Genomic DNA, 22,768 nt, shown 5'->3' on the forward strand with positions numbered 1-22,768 from the left:
AAAATAATGTCCACCGCAATCGACTCAATAGCACCTCTCAAAATGAGACAAAGCAAACCCAAAGCCCACCTCAATTCCTGGTACACACCGCACTTGAAAACTCTTCGTACTAAAAAAAGACAATGCGAGGTAGCATGGAAACTACAACCTTCTGATGTAAACAAAAGGATTCTTAGGGATATATCCATACTCTACAAAAAGGAAATACTGCTGGCAAAACAGGAAACCTAAAACTCCAGAACAGCCCAAGCCAATTCCAGTATGAAGGAACTCTTCACCATCCTAAAAGAAATAGAATCCTCCATTCCAGTGTTAAACATCTGCGAAAAGATAAACTATGGTGCACTAACATTCAGCAAGCCTTGGCCAATAAAGGTACTACACTCCAAGCTAAAAGTGCAAAGAAAAAAGCAACACTTAATCCAGATACTTCACCTAACTCCACCATTCCTAAAAACATCATTGACACCTCTCGCTTCAAGTTCTCCAAAGTGTCCATTATTGAGACAGAAAAAATCATATTGTTACTCAAACCGTCAAACTGTCAGGGAGACCAATGCCCAGCCCAATTAATAAAGGATGCAGCTAGAGACCTGGCCCCCTTCATTTCTAAACTTATTAACGCCTCATTCGCTACGGGGTCTATACCTGTGAACCTAAAAGAATCTTGGGTACTCCCCCTGCTCAATAAACAGACCTTAGACCCAGCCATCCCGACTAATTACCGCCCAATCACCACAGTGCCATTTCTCTAAAATGTTTTAGATAAAATGGCATACTCTCAAATACAAAAACACTTAGAAACTAACCACTTGCTAGGAGTTCATCAGTCTGCTTTCCGGCCCCAGCACGGGACCGAAACAGCGGTAATTGATTTTAAGGCACAGATTGACGAGCTTAGACATCAAGGGAAACCTGCCTTATTCCTCCTCCTGGACCTATCAGCTGCATTCGATTTAGTTGACCACAAGGTCCTATGTAGCCATCTGGACATGGCTGTCTGCGCACTTCTCCAAAGAAGCCATAGTTTGGATTCAATCCTTTCTCAATAACAGGACCATGAGAGTCTTTTCCACCACAGCGGCGGCAGACTACATCCCCATAACATGTGGAGTGCCTCAGGTTTCTTGTGTTTCTCCCACCCTTTACATCATCTTCACGAAACCCCTTTTTGATGATCTGGACCTTCTTGGTATCACCTACACTAACTATGCAGATGATACTCAGGTTCTCCTACCACTTTCTGGATTGATTGCCACCCATGGACTATGCCTGAATGATAAGACTAAAATCATCATCTTCGGCACATCCCCTACCCTCAAAAAATTGGGTCCCAACTACACTTCTTTCAACATCGACAATAACCAAATCTCTACCGCTCATGAGGTAAAAACTTTGGGCTTCTACCTGGATGCTACCCTCTATTTCAACAAGCAGGTTAACGCGATGGCCTCTGCCACTGCGTATACCTGCAAATTGATAAGAGCAGGCAAACCATTCCTATCCAACATCAGTTGCAGTACACTTGCTAGAGCACTCATTCTATCGAAGTTGGACTATTGCAACTCTCTCTACATAGGGACCAATAAGGGCACCATCAAAAGAATCCAAATCCTGCAGAATAATGCTCTTAGAGCAGCACTAGGTATACCTAGGAGAGCACACATTACAGAATTCAGAAAAGACATTAACTGGCTCTTGACTCAGGAGAAAATCCAGCTAAAATTGGCCTCACTTCGTGATACCTATCCAAAAAAAAAACCAGAGTAAGTCCAACAAGAATTACTAGGTCTGTCAACTCCAACGGTATTTCAATACCTAGATTTAATCTGTCTAGAGTCGGAGGCTGCAGCTTCCAGGTCAAAGCAGCCCAATTATGGAACTCGCTACTAGATACCTTACGGTCTGACCAACCATACCCTACCTTCCGACAAAACCTTATAAGTTGGATTAAAGAGGTGGACAAATAAACTTTCTACATTTACCCCTGACTAACCATGCCTGACCTCCCACCACCTAACCAACTTATATTTTTGTACATACTTGCCCTCAGTATTTATTGTCCTACTGAGCAGATACTGTAACTATTGTACATTTTGTGCCTGCTATTTGTATATATTATTTTATATGTACCCTGTGTTATTGTAACTAAGCTGTAAAATGCCATATGCAATGCGCCCTGCTACCCTTGGGTCTGGTGCGCAATACAAGTAATAAACAAACAAACAAACTAAAATAATTATTTGACTTGGTTTTTATTAAAAAACGAAAATGTGTCTAAATATGTGCACTTAAAAAAAAACAAGTGTTACTGAATTGTAACTGACTTAGTAGTATTAGCCCATCACCAGGCTCCATTATTAATATAAACATGAACTATTTCATTATTTAGTGATGGCTTTCTTTATTTCTGGCTTCTGTATTTTCACTAAGCATTATTTTTACCTCTTTATTTTGCCTGTGTCCTGAGTTTGACTTAAATCGGGTTGAAACGGGGGCAACTTGGTATTGGAATAAGTTACCTTTTTAAGGTGTGGGGCTTTGATAACAAGGTTGCACCAATACTTCCCCTCCAGACACACTCACTTTGCATATGCAACATCAAGGTACCCCCCTCTCTCACCCATTTTTTTCCTTCCAGGTCTTTAGGTGAAAGTGCAAGTTTAAGCAGTACCAAGCCTAGCCACGTTCCGATCTAGCGCCAATTTCTCGCGGTTCTTTGAGTGATTTCAGACCTTCTAGTCCTGGCCAACTTTGCCTGGTGCAGTGGTGCTAGATGTAGTCCATTTCAGTGATTTCTAGGGGTTGATAGTTTTTTGCCCTCGTCCACTGGTAAACGAGTAAGACAAGCCTGAGTTTCAGAGGGAAGTCCGCCAGGTAATGGTGGCCTCTCCCTGACCACGAGTGCGGGATTCACACCATTGCAATGGCATATGCTCTCCTTCCCTACATCCAAGCTGAGCATTTGAAAACACTGCCCGGGACCTTACTCTTAGCCGCTGTCTTCAAGGTTGTTTGCAGTAGCGGTTGGAGGGAGATAAATGTATGTGCTCAATATTTGTTAAGGCAGCTACGGAGCCTGAACCAAAAAAGGGGCATTTGGGGGAACATCTCCCCTGAAGACATGTAAGCCACACAGTTTGCAATCTATTTTGTAGGGTAGCACATGAAAAAACACAATAGATGTAAATAACCAGCAGTGCCAAAGATAATTTTCCAACGCATTTTCATGATGCCTTTGCCCCCAAAATATGCTAGCATATAAAGCATTTTCATGCTGACTTTACCCGTACATGTCCATGCAGGCTTCACCAATATATGCCAGTATTATCATAAAAGGACCCCCAGGCATTAAAAAAATGTGATGCCACTGAAAGAAAGTACCAGATTGCCTAAAGTAACATAGTCCGGTGTGCCCCATGATCACACTTATGTTTGCGTTTAATGGCACAACATAAAAAGAATATATGGCCACAGTGGAGCCACCAATTTAAGCCTGTCTCGCCATGTAAAATACTCAACATGTTCACTTTACCCTTGATGCCAAGTAAAAAAGTATCAAATGTCATGCCACGCAAAAGTAATAAAGTAAATGCACACTGACACCACCAATGAAGGCCAGACTAGACATGTAATAACACTCGCTTTACCTTTGATACCAAGTATAAAATGTCATGCCACAGTAAGAAAGTATGTGGAGACTGGCACAACTAATGTAGTCCAGTCTAGCCACATAATAACACTTATCATATTTGCTTTATGCTTGATGCCATGTAAAATATTTCATGCCGCATTAGGAAAGTATATGCAATCAAACACATAGCACATACCCTGATTATGCTGCGCTTTTATTTTGCGCCGTAATCTTCTTTACGCAAAGGTGGCAGCGCATGCATGCACTTCCTGTTTACATAACGCCGAAGTAGCTATTTCCTAGTGCATGCATTAAACATGGGTTGGCAGCCTCAAATACTGTGTGATGCCAAGGTGTCTATTTTCATTTTACAGTCATGCAATGAAGTTGTGGCCTTAAACATCATTAAAAATCCAACTGGTAGGTCTTTCTGAAGATTAACTTTGCCAACTATCTTCAGCCTCATGTTAATTGAGGCTTTAAATGGGATGGAGAGATGGCAGAGACGTGCCCGCTGCCCTTTTTTCTGATCGTCTAATTTCTGTCAGGATTCCCCGGATGGAGCAGAGCAGAGAGCAGCACATAGGCTCTCCGCGTTCCCCTGCTCTGTCAGGGGAAATCAACAGCGTGTCCACAATTCTCACATCTTGATGCAGCAGAGAAGCATGGATCCTCATGGATTGCTGCCTGGGTTTTAAACCTGAACTCAAGTAGGAACAAACCAGAGAGAATTATAGTAATGATAGCCTCCTCAATGCATATGTTTGGTGGCCACCACGACCGCACATTTCCCTGCTGCAGTGGCAAAAGGCACTAGAACCCAGGAAGCGCACGGATTCCTGTGCCAGTGTACCACTCCAGCAAGGAAATGATCATACTCCATCGGCACTGATTGCCATCCCTGTCCTTCCGCCGGATTATGCGGCTCACTCTGATTCACAGAACGTTTTCCTATGGGATTGCACCATTATAAAAGGCTTCTGTGAATAATGTCTCACTTTTCAAAGCAAGTATGATGCAAACGAAGTTAAGGAAAGCTACACAAAAACACCTTGTTAAAAATATGCTTATCACGGTATAGTGATGTTAACGAATCCACAATAACGAACTATTTAATAACGAACCCTAAATAACGAATTATTTGATACAAGTATGTATGGGGTTTGTGGTAAGGGATAAAAACGGGTGAGAAGGGTGCTGGGGTGGGGTAATTAAGCTAGGGAAAAAGCAATTTGGTGGTGAGTGGGACCCCCAAATTGAAAACCCCCCAAAAATGCATATTTCTGTTATTTTTAATTAGTTAAAAAAGATTTAGTTATTTTGGCATTCATTAACATCACATGGAACCGTCTATATTTATAATTTTTGTAACAAAATGAAATGTAAGAATGCAAACTTAAAATGAATGAAAAATGAAAATACCTTCGTTCCTCTTTAGTGAATTCCCTTAAATGTGAAAGAAAAAATAAATGTAAAATGACAAATGAAAAGGTTTACTTAATCAAATAATGATGATGTAGGACAAAAAAAGGATTTATGAACGTTTACCAAATTTTCTTTTGCCGAATGCCAATTTCGCAGAATTTGATTTTAGCCGATTTTGCGGTTCCCCCCTCCCACAAAGAGCCGGATGACGGGAGACACCCTCCCCTTCTACCTCCACTCATCCTCGCTATATATCTTACCCCAATTTACCATCTACATGTAAGTGGCAAAGAAAAGCAGCAAAAAATATGGCAAAAGTGAGTAACACCCACCCCAAAAACATAAAACAGTTGGCAAATGCAGACTGCCTGTTACTGTTGTGTCGCCTTTTGGCAAAACTGAAAATGTGCACACAATCATTTCTTGCTATGATTTGTTGCTACTGCCCACAGGTGTGGACTACTTCTTCTCTTTCTAAAGAGGCAGAGGGTATGCCAGGAAAAATAGCGGAACTGTAATGAGTACTCCCTCAGCTCATTCCAGCCGGGGAGGAGGAGGACCGGGTAGAGCAGAGAATATCAAAGGCTTGGTCTTCTTGCTCCTCCTTGGCGTGCACAAGCACCCTCACCACGGCACACGTCCTTCCTCCCTTTTAAATCCGGCAGACACACTGCACAGCCTGAGAGAAGGGAGCGGAGGGACATTATTCTATTTTGATTTCATTTTATTTGGGTATCTATTGAGCCCAAACCCAGCTTCAGAGTCCTATACATTGGCAGGGCTTACAAGCACACATTAGAAAAGTCTTACAGGTTAGCATTTATAACCAGTATACCATTTGAGGGAACTGAAAAGAGACAGGGACACCAGTCATTTAAAAAAAGAAAGAATGAAAATGTAGAAAAAGTATGTGTACATGTTCATTTGAAGAAAAAAAAAAGAATTGAAACCCATGGTAGTTTTTACAAGAGGTGCTTCAGTATAAGGTGGATCTGTAAGTATGTTAATAGAGATCGCAGGTCTTTAAATGAGGGTGAAGCTGAATGTTTTGCTGTGAAACAACTCCCTCATTGAATATGGACAGAGGTGTTGCTAGGGGAACCTGAGGGGGCTATAGCCCTGGGTCTTTTTGTTGTAGCCACAGATAGAAGCTCAGGGGCTACAACCAAAAGGCTAGCTAGCCCCGAGTCCAGAAAGTCCTGACATTAGTGTAGCTCCAGATCTTTTCCAGACCTAGCAACACCCCTGATCATGGATGCCTTCATTTTGTCATTGAGAGGGCACCGTACTTCCTCACAAGAGAAGATCAAAGAGCTTAGTGTAAGATACTCAATGGGCGGGTGAGAGTAGCCACCTACATATCATGCTCACAAGATTTAGGCACATGCTCCAACAGCTCCAGGGGTACAGTTCTTGGATAATGGGCGCAGAGAGAGACATTTCCCCACTTTCTTCACAATAGGGGCTCTGAGCTTTGGTGAAAAAGCTCACAGCAGTGCTGGCTGTGCCCTAATCTACAACCCTCCTCAAAAAGTGTAGTTACCCTGTGAGCTCTGTTATTGCAAATAGAGACATTTGTGAAAAGTAAAGGATGTGCACCATTGATATGCATTTGCAACTATGTCAATGCTTCATTGCAAAGGCATCCATTTTGTTCAGTGCACTAACGAGGAAGCCCCCATGACCTCTCTTTTTTCAATTATGTTGTAACCATGTATGTAGAAGCTGCAATAAAAAAAGATGTCCTTGGACTGATTCATTCACACCATTGCAAATGCACCGATGTAAGACCAACGACCAGGCGTAAAACACATGCCATGATGATGTACGCTTTAAACAGGAATGTTGAAAATAGAGGACTAAAGTGTATTGTATGTACAAATAGTAACTGAAAATGTGATGGGTTTGAGGAGAAACAAAAAGATTGTGAGTGAAATGGTCAGAGAGATACAGAACAGCCTGTTAGTATGGAATGCATGCCAATGTCTTACTAGAAACCTGCTGGCGTGACATTTCTGTCAACATGATCAGGCTATGGAATTACCTGCTCCTCGGCTGGAGGGAATCAGACAGGACTTGCAAGGCAGCCGCAGTATCCCGTTCTGCAAAATACCTGCGGAGAGAGGCAAAAGATCAGCAGACAGTTCGCTCTCATACCATTGTAATAATCAGTATGAGCCCATCTTTGAAGAGAGCATACCTCAGAACTTTACAGCTATCAGGGTAAGTTTGTCTGAAAGACAGCATTATGCAGTTTAAAGACTGCAGAGATCTTGGGGTGCGGATGGCTCCTGGAAGTTCAATCTTTCATCTCACTCTCCACCTGTGGTGTCCCCCAGGGCTCTATCCTCTCCCTAGCTCTTCGATATCTACATGGCCCCTCTGCCCATTTGATCTCCATCTTCTCTCCCAAATTCCAGTGTTATGCAGATGGCACGCAACTCTCCTTCAAACTACCTTCCTCTTCCTCCTCCTCTTCCTTGCTCATTCCTGAATGCTTCTCTGCTATTCAGGAAGGATGCACTACCAATGATCTCTGCCTTAGTGCCAGTAAGACAGAGATCCCTCCCAATGGGACCCCTGCTCCCTCTTTTCCTCCCACACTCTGGCTACCCTCCATGGGCCCCCTCACCCTTCTGTGAAGCACAAAACGTTGGTGTCATCTTTGCTTCCTCCCCTTTCTTCTCCCCTCACATCTCAGACCTTACCAAGAAGGCCCACTTTCAGCTGCCCCTCCTCATAGGCATTCTCCCTTTCCTCACCTTCCCCCAGAAACTCAATGTCTCCAGAGGTCTGGTTCTTTCCAGGCTGGACTACTGCAACAGCCTCTTCCTCAATCTGCCTAACACTGCCCCTTCAACTAATCCAGAATAGGACTGCAAGACTTATTCTTGGCCTCAAGCCCAGGGACCGCATCTCTCCAGCCCTTAAGTCTCTCCACTGGCTCCCTGTTGCTGCAAGGATTAAGTTCAAAACCCTCTGAATCATCCATAAGGCTTTCTGGGGCCTGGGACCCCACTACATCCAACTTTCTCTCCCAAAATACCTCCCTGCTAGAGCCCTTTGGTCATCGAGCTCTAACTCTCTGCAGATTAGACATTTTTTCCAAGCAGAGATGGGGTAGATCTCTCTCCTCCGCATGTGCCTTGCTCTGGAATGGCCTCCCTGCCCCTCTCAGACTTGAGCCGAATCTCCTTAAGTTCTGGAAGCTCCTCACGACCTTTCTTTTCTCCTCTTCCCTCCCTCTCCCCTGCTAATTTCCCCCTCTGCCTTTGACTGGTGGCCTGGCACATTCAGAATCATACAGGGAACCAGGCCCCCACCCATGTCCAGTCTACCCCTGCACTTGGTCTCCCTTGACCCACCCCCACCTTCCTCCTCATTTACACTTTCCCTTACGGGCCCCTCTGCCTGCACTTGACTGGCTGGCCTAGGACCATTCCAGCCCCCTTCATCGCACTTAGCTTTTGGTCCCCCTTTCCCCTGCTTCTCTTCCCCGGCTCTATCCTCCTGGCCTCCCCTGGCACTGTTCCTGCACTTTCCCCCTAGAACTTCTCGTTAATGTACTTACACGATACGATCTCACAAGGCCTAGTAAGATCGCTTCCTTTTGTCTCCCCTGTTCCCCCACCCCCTAGCCTTGTTGCACCCCGAAACACTTGTGTACATGTGCATTATAAATAACCAATACAAAATAAATAAATAAATAAATAAATAAAGGCAGGGATGCCAATACGGAGTGCAAAGTGCTTGGCTGGAAGAGTTCCTGCTCTTTAGTGCCTCCAGGAGTTCTGTCTTTCCTCTCGCAAGGAGTCCAGATTACCCGCCTAGATAAAGGGCCTCATCACGAGTTGGGCTGTATTCCCGGCTGTAATACCGCCGACTGTAATAGCCCTAGCACCGACCGGTCCTGTGGTATTACCACCGGATCACAGGTTGGGCCTTAACGGTAAATCCCCATCCCTGATTGGGGCCATTGGATGCAATGGGGAGTTTTCGGTGCTAATACTGCGGGCTAATACAACCGGCTGTAATACTGCCAAAAACAGGGATTTTCACCTCCAGAAAAAAGCTGGAGGGAAAACAGTCGATTTAGCGCCCAACTTGTGATAGGGCCAGCCCTTAAATGCAGCGGTAATACCGTTACCACCGCATTTAAGGGCTACAGCCCAACTCGTGATGAGGCCCAAACTCTGTAGAAGGAAGACATCCATCATCTAGTGGCCAAAACGCGAATGCATGTTCACTCTCCAAACTAGGGATAATAGAAAAGTCTTGCAGGTGTTTAAAACCTGATTTAACTTTTCATGTGCAGACCTCATATTGAGTAGTGGACACATGAAAAGCACATCTTGATCTAAGTGGAAATAATTAAAGGGTGACTTGGGACTACACCTTAGTAGAGTTAATCAGAAAATGCCAAGTCAGCAATACCCTTTTCATCCCATCCATCCAAGGCCAGGCAAAGCTGAATTCCTGGGGAAATTGCTGAATATGATACTTAATATGTTGGTCTTCGTTGAAAAAAATGTAAATCACTGACACATGAGTCATTAGAAGTCAAAAAGAAGAGGAGGAGTTCTGGGGTCCAATGGGCAGAAATCAAGTATTGGGCAGGAAAAACGACTCCACAAAATCAAAAATCAAAAACGAGGGCCATCAGAAAGTGTCTTGACATGAAAAATACTTGTTACAACCCACAAGCCCTGGAAGAAGACCTCTTAACTGTGGAAACTACTCAACGAAATCCAGCTCTTGAAGACTCCTTCTCGTTGTTCGCTCTAATGGTGGTAGAAAAGGTTCAGAGTCTCAAGGCCCCATCATCTTCACTACCACCTTGCCCAGCAAGTGCTATCAAATTCCACACCTCCACACACACCCAAGGAATAAAATGCATCATCAATGCTTCTCTGGGCTTCTCTAAACAAGGCCAATGCCAGCTCAACACATATATAAGCAATCACGTTAACTCACAGCCCAGACACATGCAACACTATGAATCAATGCTGTGAACTCAATAGGGTTTCTCAAGTCCAGAAAGAAACTACAAACTGCACTACTTTATCAAGCCTTTACAAACTAACCCCTATGGGAAGGTGCACTACGGAACACTAATTGCTGAATAGCCTTTACAATAATCATTTATTTCAAGGCGCTAGGACGCATTTCCAATTGGTGGTTTTCCATATTTTCCGTATTTTATTCGGTTTGAGGTTTTATTGCTTCATTTTTACATTAGCTATTGTCTGCTTTTAACTTATGTAATTTTCAATCACAATGTCAGACGGATTATAAAGAGCTATAGGCATTGAGTGACGCACCACACCATTGCGTATTGGCGGCCACATATATACAGAAGTCCACAACTTGCATTTTCCTTCCTCTTGATGGCATCACCATGCTGTACATAGGAAATCTTATTGTGTGTAGGAGATGCAGGTGAGCACAGCCTTCAGTGCCTCCTTCCCTTCTAAAAAGTGCACTCCCGTTTCCCTATACAGTACATCATTTTGGTTATGACGGAAAATGTGTTGGTAGGGGCTGGTCTGTGACTGTGTACAGGAAGGCGGAGCGACCTCTGACGGGCCCATAGGATCAGAGCTCGGCCTCAAGTACCTTAAGATGAGATAGCTGCACCTTGAGGAGGATGGGGTGCAGGATTCTCTTATTCCAACACCAATCAATAAGGACAAGTCAATGGTTTGGCAAATGGAAGTCCGTTTAATGACAAGCACAAAAAACGGGGAAACAAATGGAAATCATCAGAGCTGCGATCGCCAGTCTCGCTTCAACTTCCAACTTCTTCATGCAAACAGTAACTTTTATAGCAAATTCTCGTCATCATTGACGTGTAAAACTCATAAGTTTGACATGCAATTCTATTGGTTGGAAAAGGTAACTTAAGTATAGGTACTATATCTGTATATGGTAACAGAGGGTGGGGATTGGATAACTATTATCGGATGGGCGTCTATGCCCATCCCTCTACATCACTCGTGATAGACATCACTAAAAGTACAACGGCTCATTGGTTCTACTCGCTATAGGACCCTACATTATTTGGTCCATTGTGATTGGGTCGGTTACACCCCTAGACATAAATCTCCACTTTAATTAGCAGCATGCAGAATGGTCGCCAAGGTGCGGGATGGCCCAAGATTCACCCTGCCTCCCTTCCATCAATCAATACCCTTAGGCCTATGTGTCAATTAGTTGGCAGAGAGTTGCCTCGAAATGTAGCTTCTTATCTGGATAAGTTATGGCATCCTCTGGGTTTGGATGACATCAGATGTGGGTACCTCTCCGCGCCAGGCTGGCCACGTGTCAGTACACCGTGAATCGGATTCAGTTTCTCTCTATTTGTGTATTTGATTCTTTGTTCGGCCTCGCCACCTGCCTGGGCATCCTTATCTCGACCTTCACGGGGCAGGCTTCTATGCTCTTAAGTTTTGATTCTTCGGAGTTGCTGCTCTCCTCCCTTCCTTGGGTTGACCTCAAATTCCTAGCCATGAGCTGCTTCTTACTGAGTTTCGATTGCACTCTTTCGTCTGACTTTGAGCTAGTTTATGAATCCTGGCCTGTTTGTCCTCTATCATCCTAGGCTTGATTCTGCTTTTTTAAAATGGAGTCGCACTTGTATAATGTGCTTCTTGAGGTAGATATATAGTTGGCACTTGCCGCTCTATCCTCCTACTAAGCATTGCAAGCAGTATCGTTTCCTTAGCTTCCTGCGTTCCAAGCCTATTTACAGGCATTTAGCCAATTATATATTTCCATCCTGCTTCCAATGGTTACGTTTCTTTAAAGTTCAGCATTGTTTCTTCTTCTATGTCCATTACATCATTATTCGCAACATTTTGTCTTTGTTTATCACCTTTTTGGTTGTCGTTTCTTTCATCTGTGAGTCTGTCCGGGCCATTGTGTCATCACCATTCACCTCCAATAAGGGCCCTTTGGGTCTCTTCAGGGGCAGTTATTAAGTGGTCTTCATTTTGTGTCAGCTGCTGGTATGGTTGCCTCAATGGGTACCATGCAGTCCATGGTTGTATGGTTATTGGCGCTTCAATAGGTATACAAGTCCTTCTGATGGGTACTGGACAGAGCCCCACTGTGGCTCCCTGTTGGTTTATTTGCTCCTTATAAGTCACATATATTGGCGAGTATGCTTCTGGTATCTCAAAATGGGTGGCTGGAATGCAGGCCATATTTGGGACCTCCTCTACAACTGCTTCCACTGCCCCCGCTTCTGCTGTACACATGTTGGCATTCACAACATTTTGTGGTGTAAGGCATGGAAGCACGGCATTTTGGGGGTTTCCTGTACATTACATCATGCAGCAAAATCCACTGTTGTGTGTGTATATGCGTGCACAACCATAATCCGTAATGGCAACTGCTCTCTATCCACATTCAAATGTGAAGCAGGGTGAGGCACATGGGAATTCCCTTCTAATATCAGGGAAAATGTAGAGTTCCATGCCTAGTTTCATCCAGGAGATCAGATCAAAAATTACATGGCTGAGTAAGAACACACAAGGAGTTTGCCTCCTTTTGTTTTCTTCAGTGCTATTTGGCAATCAATTAAAAAAATGCTGAGTTTAGTGGCAAAAGAACACTATAGATGAAAGGACTGTCGAAGGTGCTCCTCAGATGTAGTCAGTATTATCGACCATCATTGTGCGTGAATCCAGGTGGGGAAAATGAGCACCTTCCACACAGGTTCTACATGGGGCATCCCCTTACACCTGCTGTTTCCTCCCTCTACCCCAACCCCCACCACAACCCTTCATACATACATATCTAGCTCTGACAAACCAGGACTGCAACTCACTTCTCCGGAAACTCAACACCACCCTCACAAACAAAATCAACTGCCATTCCCAGTGAAATGGCGCACCCTCAAGACTAAAACGTCTGCACCCTGGTGCACTCAAGAATTCAACCTGAGCAAATGAACCATCAGAAAACAAGAAAAGAATTGGCAAAAATCCTGCAGCGCATCTGACCTCGCCCAGTTCAAGGAACTCTGTGCAACATGCAGATGATTGAGCAACACTGCCAAGGCTAACTACTACCAACACGCCATAGACAAGGCAAACAGTGAAAGCAGAGCCATCTTCAACGCCATCAAGCACTGCAACAACCCTCTGCCCAACCCACCTGTATAATACTGCATCGAAAAAACCGCTTCCATCAACTCTTTCTTCATCAACAAGATCAACATGATCTGCCAACACATGCACAACAACCAACACCTGACAGCACACTACACATCCCAGCTAACAAAACCACAACTGTCTGGACAACTTTCAAGACACTACTATGGAAGACCTCACTGCTACCTTAACATCCCTAAAGGCCACATTGTATTCATACAACATCCTCCCTGCCTCCGTACTCAAGACCATTCTGACTGAAGCATTCCTCCCTTACCTGACAATCATCAACAGTTTGTTAACTCAAGCCACCTTCCTCTTGGCTCTTAAGACCGGACAAATCATCCCTCTTATTAAGAAACCAACACAGAACCCTGATGATCTCAGCAACTACCGCCCCATCACCCACCTTCCCCTCCTAGGTAAGATCCTTGAGAAAGCATTAGCCACACAACTCCTCCAACACATCGAAGCCAATAACCTCCTTCATTCCTACCAATTTGGCTTCAGACCCAGATGCAACACAGAAAAGGCTACCATCAAGGTGATTGACAATGCCCTTAAAGTCCTCGATGATGGCCATTCTGGCCTCCTACTTCTCCTTGACCTCTCAGCAGCATTTGACACAGTAGACCACCAGACACTCACTGACAATCTACACCGCTGCGTGGGGATCAGCGAGATCATCGTCAGCTGGTTCAAATGATACCTTGCTAATCGCCAACAGTTTGTACAAATGGATTCTTACAGATCACCAACTCTATCCATCACTTGTGGAGCACCGCAAGGATCCATCCTGTCCCCCGTGATATTCAATCTTTACATGAAACTGCTTGCAACCCTTCACAGTCCACCCAACATCCACCAATGCGCAGATGACACAGATCTACCCATCCTCCATCGAAGACATCAACAGGGTCAAGGCTTGCCTGAAACTGATCTAGTCCTGGATGTCCAATGCTTACCTGAAGTTCAACCCCTGCAAGACTGAATTCCTACTGCTGATCAACAACATCGAACACCCTGACATCCAGTCCTGGCTCTCTGCTTTGAACCTCAAGGGCTTCACACTCCAGCTGGCACCCTGTGCCAAGTCCATAGGGTCCAACATCAATAGAAACCTCACATTCAAACAGCACATAACAAGGAAGACACAAGCGGCTTGGTACCAAATTTCTCTCCTGCGGAAAATGAAGCCCATCACACCCATCACCCCAGAAAACAACTTCAGAACCACCGTCCAAGCCTTAGTCCTCTCCCAGCTGGATGGTGCCAATGCCCTTTTGAAAGCCCTTCTGGCAACTACCCCAGCACCTGTGAGATGTGTTCAGCATGCTGTAGCAAAGACTCATTAAATGACTGCAAATTCGACCACATCACCCCAACCCTCATCGAATTGCACTGGCTCCTGCTGCAAGCCTGTATCATCTTCAAATCCTGCTGCATCATCTACAAGGCGGTCACCCTGAGTTCCCAAGCTACCTCACTGATTAACTGAGTGTCTCTGGAGGCCTGCGATCCACCCAACGTAAAGCAATGTGCAGACTTGAACTCGGACGGTGCAGGAAGGAAAGAACCAGAAGACAGGCTTTCTCTTTGTACGCTCCAAGATTCTGGAACCTCCTCCCCGTCAAAATCAGACTTGCCCTATCACTTCTACAGTTCAGGACAAAGCTCAAGACAATCTCCTTCAAAGAATGCCCCCCCTAAAACCTAGGCCCACACAGCCTGCCCTGTGTTCTTCCCCCTATGATTGTAAAGCGCTCTGCTGCTTTCTGAAGCTAGGTCCTTGCTCAATAAATACCTGAACAATAATAATATCTTTACTCAGCGAAACCCTATAGGAATTAACTGCCAAATATGCATATTAATGAACTGCATGGTACAGAATATCTACCTCAAAATGCAATTTGTTGTTATTTTGGTATTACAATTGCAGGATATCTGTTCCCCCTGTATAAGCAAACCTTAGTCCCATGGTGATCTTACATTTAGAATTGCCTTTGAGTAACACAATGTTTCAGAATTTGACAGAAAAAAGGACATCAAATGCATCATGAAAAAGGTATATTTATTAGGATCACTAAATGCCTATTTTTTTAAAAATGTATTTATAAACAGGGAGGAAGAATGCACAATAGATAATAAATCAGAAGCAGTACTACAATGTAGTAGTAACAATCTATCACATAACGTTGCAAAACAATAGGTTTTGAAAAACACCCAAAATTAAACTACTGCAGTTAGAATGCGAAAAATGTGCATATGTACTTACAGCAAATTGTGTAATCCGAGCAAGCCCATTCCTCTAAAATCTGTTTTCGGATCGTCACCCTGGAAACCGATTTCACACCACTGTTTTGAGATTCGACTTTGCAATGGGACACCAGGTTTCAGACTCTTCCACAACTAAAAGTTAGACAGACAGATGCAGTTAAAAATGTTTTTTTGATTACATAAAAATGTATGCCTCAATAACCACAACTGCATTGCTTGGCACTGTTATCCTTACCAGTCACGGCCACTCTAAAATTGAACTATATTTATACTTTCTACGCAAGGGGTCTCAGCGTTTAGTAAATATAGGGAGGCAACTAAAAGGGGCCTGGAAGTCACTGTAACCTGGGAATATAGTATTTCTGGAAGAAGGATTTGGACAGATATAATCTTGGGTACCTTTCCTGGCAAATACTTGGAAGGCTGTTGAGTCTTTCTATGATAGTACATGCAGGTGTTTTATGTGTGAGGTGTTTTATTAATAACCTTATGAATATCCACTTTGCTTCCCGCCTTTTCAGTGTCAATAAAGATGGGACGGGAAGTGAGTAAGAATAACTTAAAGCTTGAGAAAAATGTTGCTGAATTGGTGAGCATTCGTTGTCAGCAGATCCTCTGCCTGGGAAGCAGATGGGCCAAGGGAATTGAGAGTTAGGGATCAGTGACTGTCAAGTCGGATACCATACTGGAGAGTCTCAGAAAACTATAAACCTATAACTTCTTGGCATTTGGCACATAGATTGCTCAAGTGTGTTCCTAGTGTACGGTTGACATGGTTGTGAGAAGTGTCATTTTGCAGGTATGGTAAGGACTGTGAACAGTGAGATGTGAGTCGACCCTTTGTGCTGCATTTGGCCATCTCTGTGAAGCAGTGCACCACAGGTTGCTGTGGCAAAGGCAGGTACACATGCACCACCGTAGTGCCAGCACCAGGCCTGTAAGCCAGAGTGAGAGTGGCACAACATCTAAGCGTTAAGAAGCTGACCTACTGAAGTTATCAATATCAGGGTTTCCCACATTTATACAAGTCCAACACTAAATGGAGCATGTCGCTGACTAAAATGCATATGTGTGGCAACAATGGGATCCTGAACGTATGACAAGGGTCACTGACTTTCATTTATTTAGGACTTCTGTAGAGCGCTCAAATAGGCTTTTGAATGCCTCGGCACGTTATCAGTGTTGAGAAGGAATACAGACAAGCAAGGGGACAAGGGCTAAGTGTGGGATTTGGCTATCTGAACTCAATCAGAAGGTTTAGCAGATGGCTGCTGGATTCTGATGAGCTTTTGCGTTAATTTCCAGTGTGTATTTTTGTAACCCGTGGGTTGGACGATTGAGGAAAGGACCGTGGCGTGTGAAGCCACACCGGGGATCCCGAAAAAAGAAAGTCAGGTGCCTGGCACGAGAGCCACGCAGAGACAAGGAGAAAACAAGTTAGAGTAAGGGACCCTTGCTAGTGTTTCTTTACTCCAAAAAAGAAAAAACATTGCTGAGCGAGCAGAGTGCCTGTCACTTCCAACCTTCAAGAGGGTTGGAGGTGCTCCACTCAGCGCCTGTCACTGCTGTGACCTGGGCCTTCATGTGGCGCTTCCCTGACAAGCAGGGGATTGCCTATGAGCACAGTCACCTCTCAGGTGGCAAAGAATCAATGTGGCCTGAGCACCGCATAGCTGGGGAGCGCCCAAGGTGTATTAAGCCTCCTGAATCTGAATTTAAATCAAGGGGCCACCCCCTGTCAGGTGGCCCACAGGACTCCCTGGGCCACAACTGCCAGACGTGGCCCAGGTGGAGTGAGCTGTGTGGGGGCTTCCCACACGTAGCCTCTGAGTGCTCCACTGCATCTGATATATGCAGCCCAGCCAATGTAAAGACTTTTGGGGCCCCTACACACTGTTGCCACTACTGCCTGCCGTTGCCTACTACCAGCCCTTTAAAGACTGAAGGGGTCCCCGCACACCCCTTGCTGCCCCAGACACCCCTTGCTGAATCAATTCCTCGATGTTTGATGCTCTGGCAGCATTATGTTGGGAGATGGCTGGACCACGATATGCCAGCACGTTGTCCATGCATCCCATGTTCCAACAGGTGTACTTGCAGAGAGAGATCCGGTCCAGAGCTCGACCTGATGGACCCATTGGAGATGTTTGCATCACCCGGGTGGGGCAGATAACAATCCCGGCACATGCCACTGTGATGGTTCCTGGCAGAGTGCGGCTCAGCGGGGAGCAGCGACCAAGATGTATGGTGATGAAGGCACCAGAACATGGTTAGTTCGCACAGCGTTTACTGGTACAGCAGACCCTGGTGACAACGGATGGAATGGACCTGAAGACCATCAAGGTACCGGTCATTAATGTGACTAATAGGACCATCCGTATATCAGGATGCACCCTCATCGCACAGTTCCACCTGACCCCATCTGCAGCCCCAGCGAGTGTCACCACCAGCTCATCTGAGATGGTGTTGGATCTGAATACCTTGGACTTTGAAGACCCCCCGACCTTGGAGAGGGACAACGACCACCTGCGGGAGCAGCTCATCCTGAGCGCCAAGACATTTCCCACAAGTCCCTGGAACACTGGCAAGGGCCATGGAGTTGGGAGGATGTACGCCGCCATCTCGATGATCTTCTGCAGGCAGGGATTTTTCAATCCAGGAGCCCCTAGACTTTGTCGTCGCCCAGAAGCAAAAGGGGATGTCCGGATGTGCATCAACTACCGTCGACTCAAAACCCACACTATTCCAGGGCAGTACACCATGCCCCGGTGGACAAAGCACTGGACTGCCTAACTGGGAGTACGTGGTTTTCAGTCCTGGACTTGCAGAGTGTCTACTACCAGAGACTGATTTAATCTGATTAATTTGATTTTACGAGTTTGTCAGGATGCCTCAGGGGATCTCTGGTGCGTCAGTGACTTTCCAGCACCTTATGGAAAAAGACTCAGCGACATGAACCTCCTGTTACTGGTGTACCTGGATGACATCATTGTATTTGGAGGACCCTTGAATAACACAACAGGAGGCTCATAAAGGTGCTGGATTGTCTGCAGAAGCAAGGGATAAAGGTCAGTGTGGACAAGTGCCAGTGTTGCCAGACAAGTGTCAAGTACATTGGACACATCTCTGTGGATGGTATCGCTGTGAATCCAGCAAAGATGGATGCCCTCCTCACCTGGCCAAGACCTCAAATCCTCACGGAGCTTCAGAGTTTCGTGGGATTCTGTAATTACTACATAAGGTTTGTCAGGGATACACCAACATCGCCCAACGACTTGTGGACATTATCAAAGGGTACCCAGAGGAGCCAGAGTACCACCAACTCTGCGGACCATCTATATCATCCACGGGAGTCCTTTGATGAATGTGGACTGACTGATGCCATCGGGCCTTCGAAGAGCTGAAGACCTTTGGGACCCCTATGCACTGTTGCCACTGCTGCCTGCCTCCACGTACTGCCAGCCCTTTAAATATTTTGGGGTGCCCACATACCCATTGCTGCCATGAAAGCCATTACAGAAGAGCGCAGGAAGAAAGAAGATCAAGAAAGCAGCAGCCAGAGACCTTGAGACAGGTTGTCTTGCAAGTAAGGTCTTTTTAATACAGTGCACTGTATAGACTTGTATATATTTTTTAAAGGCTTTTTTACATTTTTAATATTTTAAATACTCTCTTTTATATTTTTTGTGTTTTCTTGTAGTACACAGCTGTATAGGAGTAACATGAGTTCTATATAGTGTCTTGTGTTTGCCCCTTTTATACAATAACTCACCAAACCCTGCTGGTGTACCAGAAAAGTATATAAGTAAGCTTTTACCAACTAAAAAGAACTGTACACCAGTATTCATTTTGTCCGCCTTTCCATTTGTGCTCCAGTTACTCAAACCTTGTGTTTTCTCCTTAAGCGCATTTTGGAATTCTGCCCTAACTTCTGACCGCTTCCTTCCCTCATAGCGAGGTACATCAAGGTGATCTTGAACCCAGGAGAGCGGGATTTGGAGACAGGTAAGAGGTGGGTCAAGTTATTTGAATGAAGGCTTAAGCTGTCTATTGTGTGCCCATCTACACCTGTCTCCCAATAAGGTGCGATAGACGATCGCACCACTACATTTCTTCTTTGAATATATTTGTTTTTAGGCCTTTTTCAGAATTTTTAAATATAATTTCAATCTAAGGTTGGAAACGAGGGCATTCCTGAGGAAAGAGCCCTGATGGTGTAGGCTTCTCACCATATCAAGTAATTTGTGGCAGGCTTGCAGGGTTGACTGAGATATTCTGGAGGCTTATTTTTCTGGATGTTGTGACTAATGGGTAGTGCCTTGAATTGAGACCATTCCTTTATAGTGAGTCAATGCAGTTACTTCTGTGAAGGGGTGATGTACTCATCATAGACCAAGAATTAGGTGTGCCATGTAGTTCCAAGAACCCTGTAGCTTGAGTAGTATTTTAGGAGGAATTCAACTGTAACCTGCATCATAGTAGGCTAGAGGGGAAATCACTAGTGTAGGCGGGACATCACTAGTGTAGGCTAGGCACAACATCAATAGTGTTAGCAATAATGCAATCTTCTAAGGAAGATGCAGCAAGCATCCACCATAACACTTTAAGGCATGTTTGGGAACTGCATATACTTGTGGAGTAAAGGTGCGGCCACTCTCAAATATTAACAATAGTATTAAGTGAAATGGTCTATTTTCTCGAAAATTAAATAGACCGATTTATAAAGGCTGATCTGAGACCAGTAAGGGTTCAGAAGGAGGAGACTGACACACAGGTGGCACCCTGGTTGGTATATATGTTTATTGATAAAATATAGAGGAAACCTAACTATCCCCTCTAAGAGGGGTATCCCTACCTCAACTAAGGAACTAGGGGTTCGGTCAGAATGTCCAATTAAATGAAAAGAGTCCACCGTTGTGTGTCAAAATGCCTACTTCTGTCCCTCACACTTGTAACTAAACTAAAGTGGATCTTCTTATTCCAGAAGAATGGACAACAGATTATAGTTCCATTGGCAGGTGGGTACTTTGCCTGGGAGAATGACTCTTTTCCCCAGGTCTCAAAGATACAAAACAAAGTTCCAGGTTGTGGTGTTGTTAAGTTCTCTGTCAAACTCAAAAGATAAAGTTCCAGCTCAAACATCAATATTCCTTACTGCCAATAGTTTCTCTCACTATTGGGTTCCTGGAGAAGGTCTACCTTCTCCAGGTATTTTGTTCTCCATATTTTCACAGTGACAGGGGAATGATTCCCATCCACAGGCCTTCCCTTTTTCTGTCTGTGTGTGTGTACGTTGTGTTTGACAGTGTGTATGTATCTGTCTGTGAGGGGCCGGGGGGTTGGCAAGCATAGTTCTGGCAGGAAGAGTGCATGGGATTAAAGAGGGGTTTGGTGGGAGGTTGGTTTTCAGGGGTTGGCGGGCTGAATAGTGATTATTTTGAATATTAAAGGCTGCACCAAATCGGAGGGAAAAAGAAATCAAATCGGCCATTTTTGTGTGCAGCCTTTAATATTCTAAATTATCACACAGAACCATTACCAATGCCTGCATTCTTTTTGAGAAGGCATGGGATGTGGTCAATTGAGGCTGGTCAAATTTGTAGAGATGAGGGGTTCCCCATTCTATGAAAAGGGTTTTGATTTTGGTGCAGAGGTAAATCTGGTTCCATCGTGCTAAAAATGTGTTGCCCGTCAATATCATGTAATGCTTACCACCCCTCCCATTGAAATGCATGTGTACTCTTCTGTATAAAAGCACTGGCCACCAAGGGAAGGGGTTGCTGTGCCAAGTCTCGTTCCGCTGTTGGGTTGCTGTTCGTCCTGTGTATGCTGGCTTTGCTGATTGCTATTAATGACATTCACCAATCCAACTAAAGAGGCTGTGGTTGCTGATCCACAACAAGGTAGGTGTCTGCGACGTCTGGTTCGCGCTGCCCTGTGGCGAACAACCCAGGGATGGCCAAATACGACTCCCAGTTTTCCCTGCAAGGAACTCATGGTGGCAACAGTAAAGACAGACACAAATGATCACAGTTGAAGGGTTTTTATTAGACTGTATTACGGGTGAGAAAAACGCCTAATCTAAACCTAACTCTAAGATGGGAGCAAGCTTCACCATCAAACAATAAGGCAGTCCTAGTGGTGTCTTGTCAAATAAAAAGGGTCTATACTAAAAAAATAGAAAACTATTGCCAATCCTTACCGCTAAGTTACAATATAGTGTGGGGTAATGCTCACAAGAAAAGAAAGAAGTGTTCACCAAACGATAAATCAGGATGGCATGGCTGGGGTCTCCATTCCCCATGTTTTTAGCACAGGACAAGGTGGGACCTCTGAGCACAGCACACTCCTGGGTCTCGTCAGCACGAGGTTACAGTTCCTTTCAATCATGCCAGGACCTTCTGGGGCTGTCTCTTTTCTGTAAAGTCTCTTGCCTTATTAGGCCTGCAGGACCATAAACAACAAACACACAAAAGTTCCTTTAGCAATCTTTCACGTTGGGCATGCCAAACAAAAGTTCCTTTAGTAATCTTTCACATTGGGCGATTGCTCCTCATTCCTTGGATCCCCCTCAGCTGGGCTCTGATCCTTCTTGCAATGTTAGGCTCCCTCAATCGGGTTCACTACGGCCTTTTACTCAAAAACGTATCATTCATTGTGGACATCCCTCAGCCGGGTTCACACTTGTCGCCACAATGTTCACGGGTATATCACTGTTTAGCCCCAGTTTGCAGGCATCCCCCTGTCGGGTTCACATTTGCCAATTTCACAGTTCACTCAGTTTTATCCAATGTGTCAAAGACTTTTGAGTGTATGATGGGTTTTGCTCGAACCTCGCTCGCAGAACTGCTTTGCAGAACCACTTTGACACTCCACGTTAGCCTGTGAGGCCGAAGAGTGTCAAACCCCAACAGGTTACAAAAAACGAAAAAAAAGAAAAAGTCTGGATGAAAACCAAAAGCACTTCAACAAACCCAGATGGTATGGAAGGAGGAGATGGAACAGAGGTAAATGGGGTCAATAAGAACAAAGGTGCAATGTTTTCCTTCCCCCAGGGTGACATGTCAGGGGTGACTAGGAGTGGAAATGACAGAGTAGAACCGGCTTCACCCCCTCTCCCCCTGAGATAGACTGGTTGGTGTACTCTGTGGAAACCGAAGAAGTGTTCTCTGCACCTGCAACCGCCATTAATACTGAAGGGGAAAAGAAAGGAACTCAACTGACAAGAGTGCAACTGATGGTTGGGGAGTCGAGCACCCCCTTCTAAACCCTTGCG

The 22,768-nt window shown here is 44.8% G+C and overlaps 1 protein-coding gene across 10 annotated transcripts in view; it reads right to left on the minus strand.

The window, feature by feature from the left end:
• ELMOD1 (ELMO domain containing 1) overlaps positions 1-22,768 on the minus strand; it is a 446,580-nt gene that overhangs the window by 50,058 nt on the left and 373,754 nt on the right. For 6 of the 10 annotated variants that reach the window (XM_069640656.1, XM_069640653.1, XM_069640655.1 and 3 more), the window contains 3 exons: positions 15,491-15,624; positions 7,104-7,172; positions 5,057-5,080 (listed from right to left, as the gene is read on the minus strand). In XM_069640656.1, the coding sequence (XP_069496757.1) occupies positions 5,057-5,080; positions 7,104-7,172; positions 15,491-15,624 (227 nt within the window). The remainder of the gene's footprint in view (positions 1-5,056; positions 5,081-7,103; positions 7,173-15,490; positions 15,625-22,768) is intronic. The other 4 variants (XM_069640662.1, XM_069640660.1, XM_069640661.1 and 1 more) reach the window with 1 other exon arrangement.

Source organism: Ambystoma mexicanum, chromosome 7q (genome assembly GCF_040938575.1).
Source record: "Ambystoma mexicanum isolate Mex_15411 chromosome 7q, UKY_AmexF1_1, whole genome shotgun sequence".
Lineage (NCBI taxonomy): Eukaryota > Metazoa > Chordata > Amphibia > Caudata > Ambystomatidae > Ambystoma > Ambystoma mexicanum.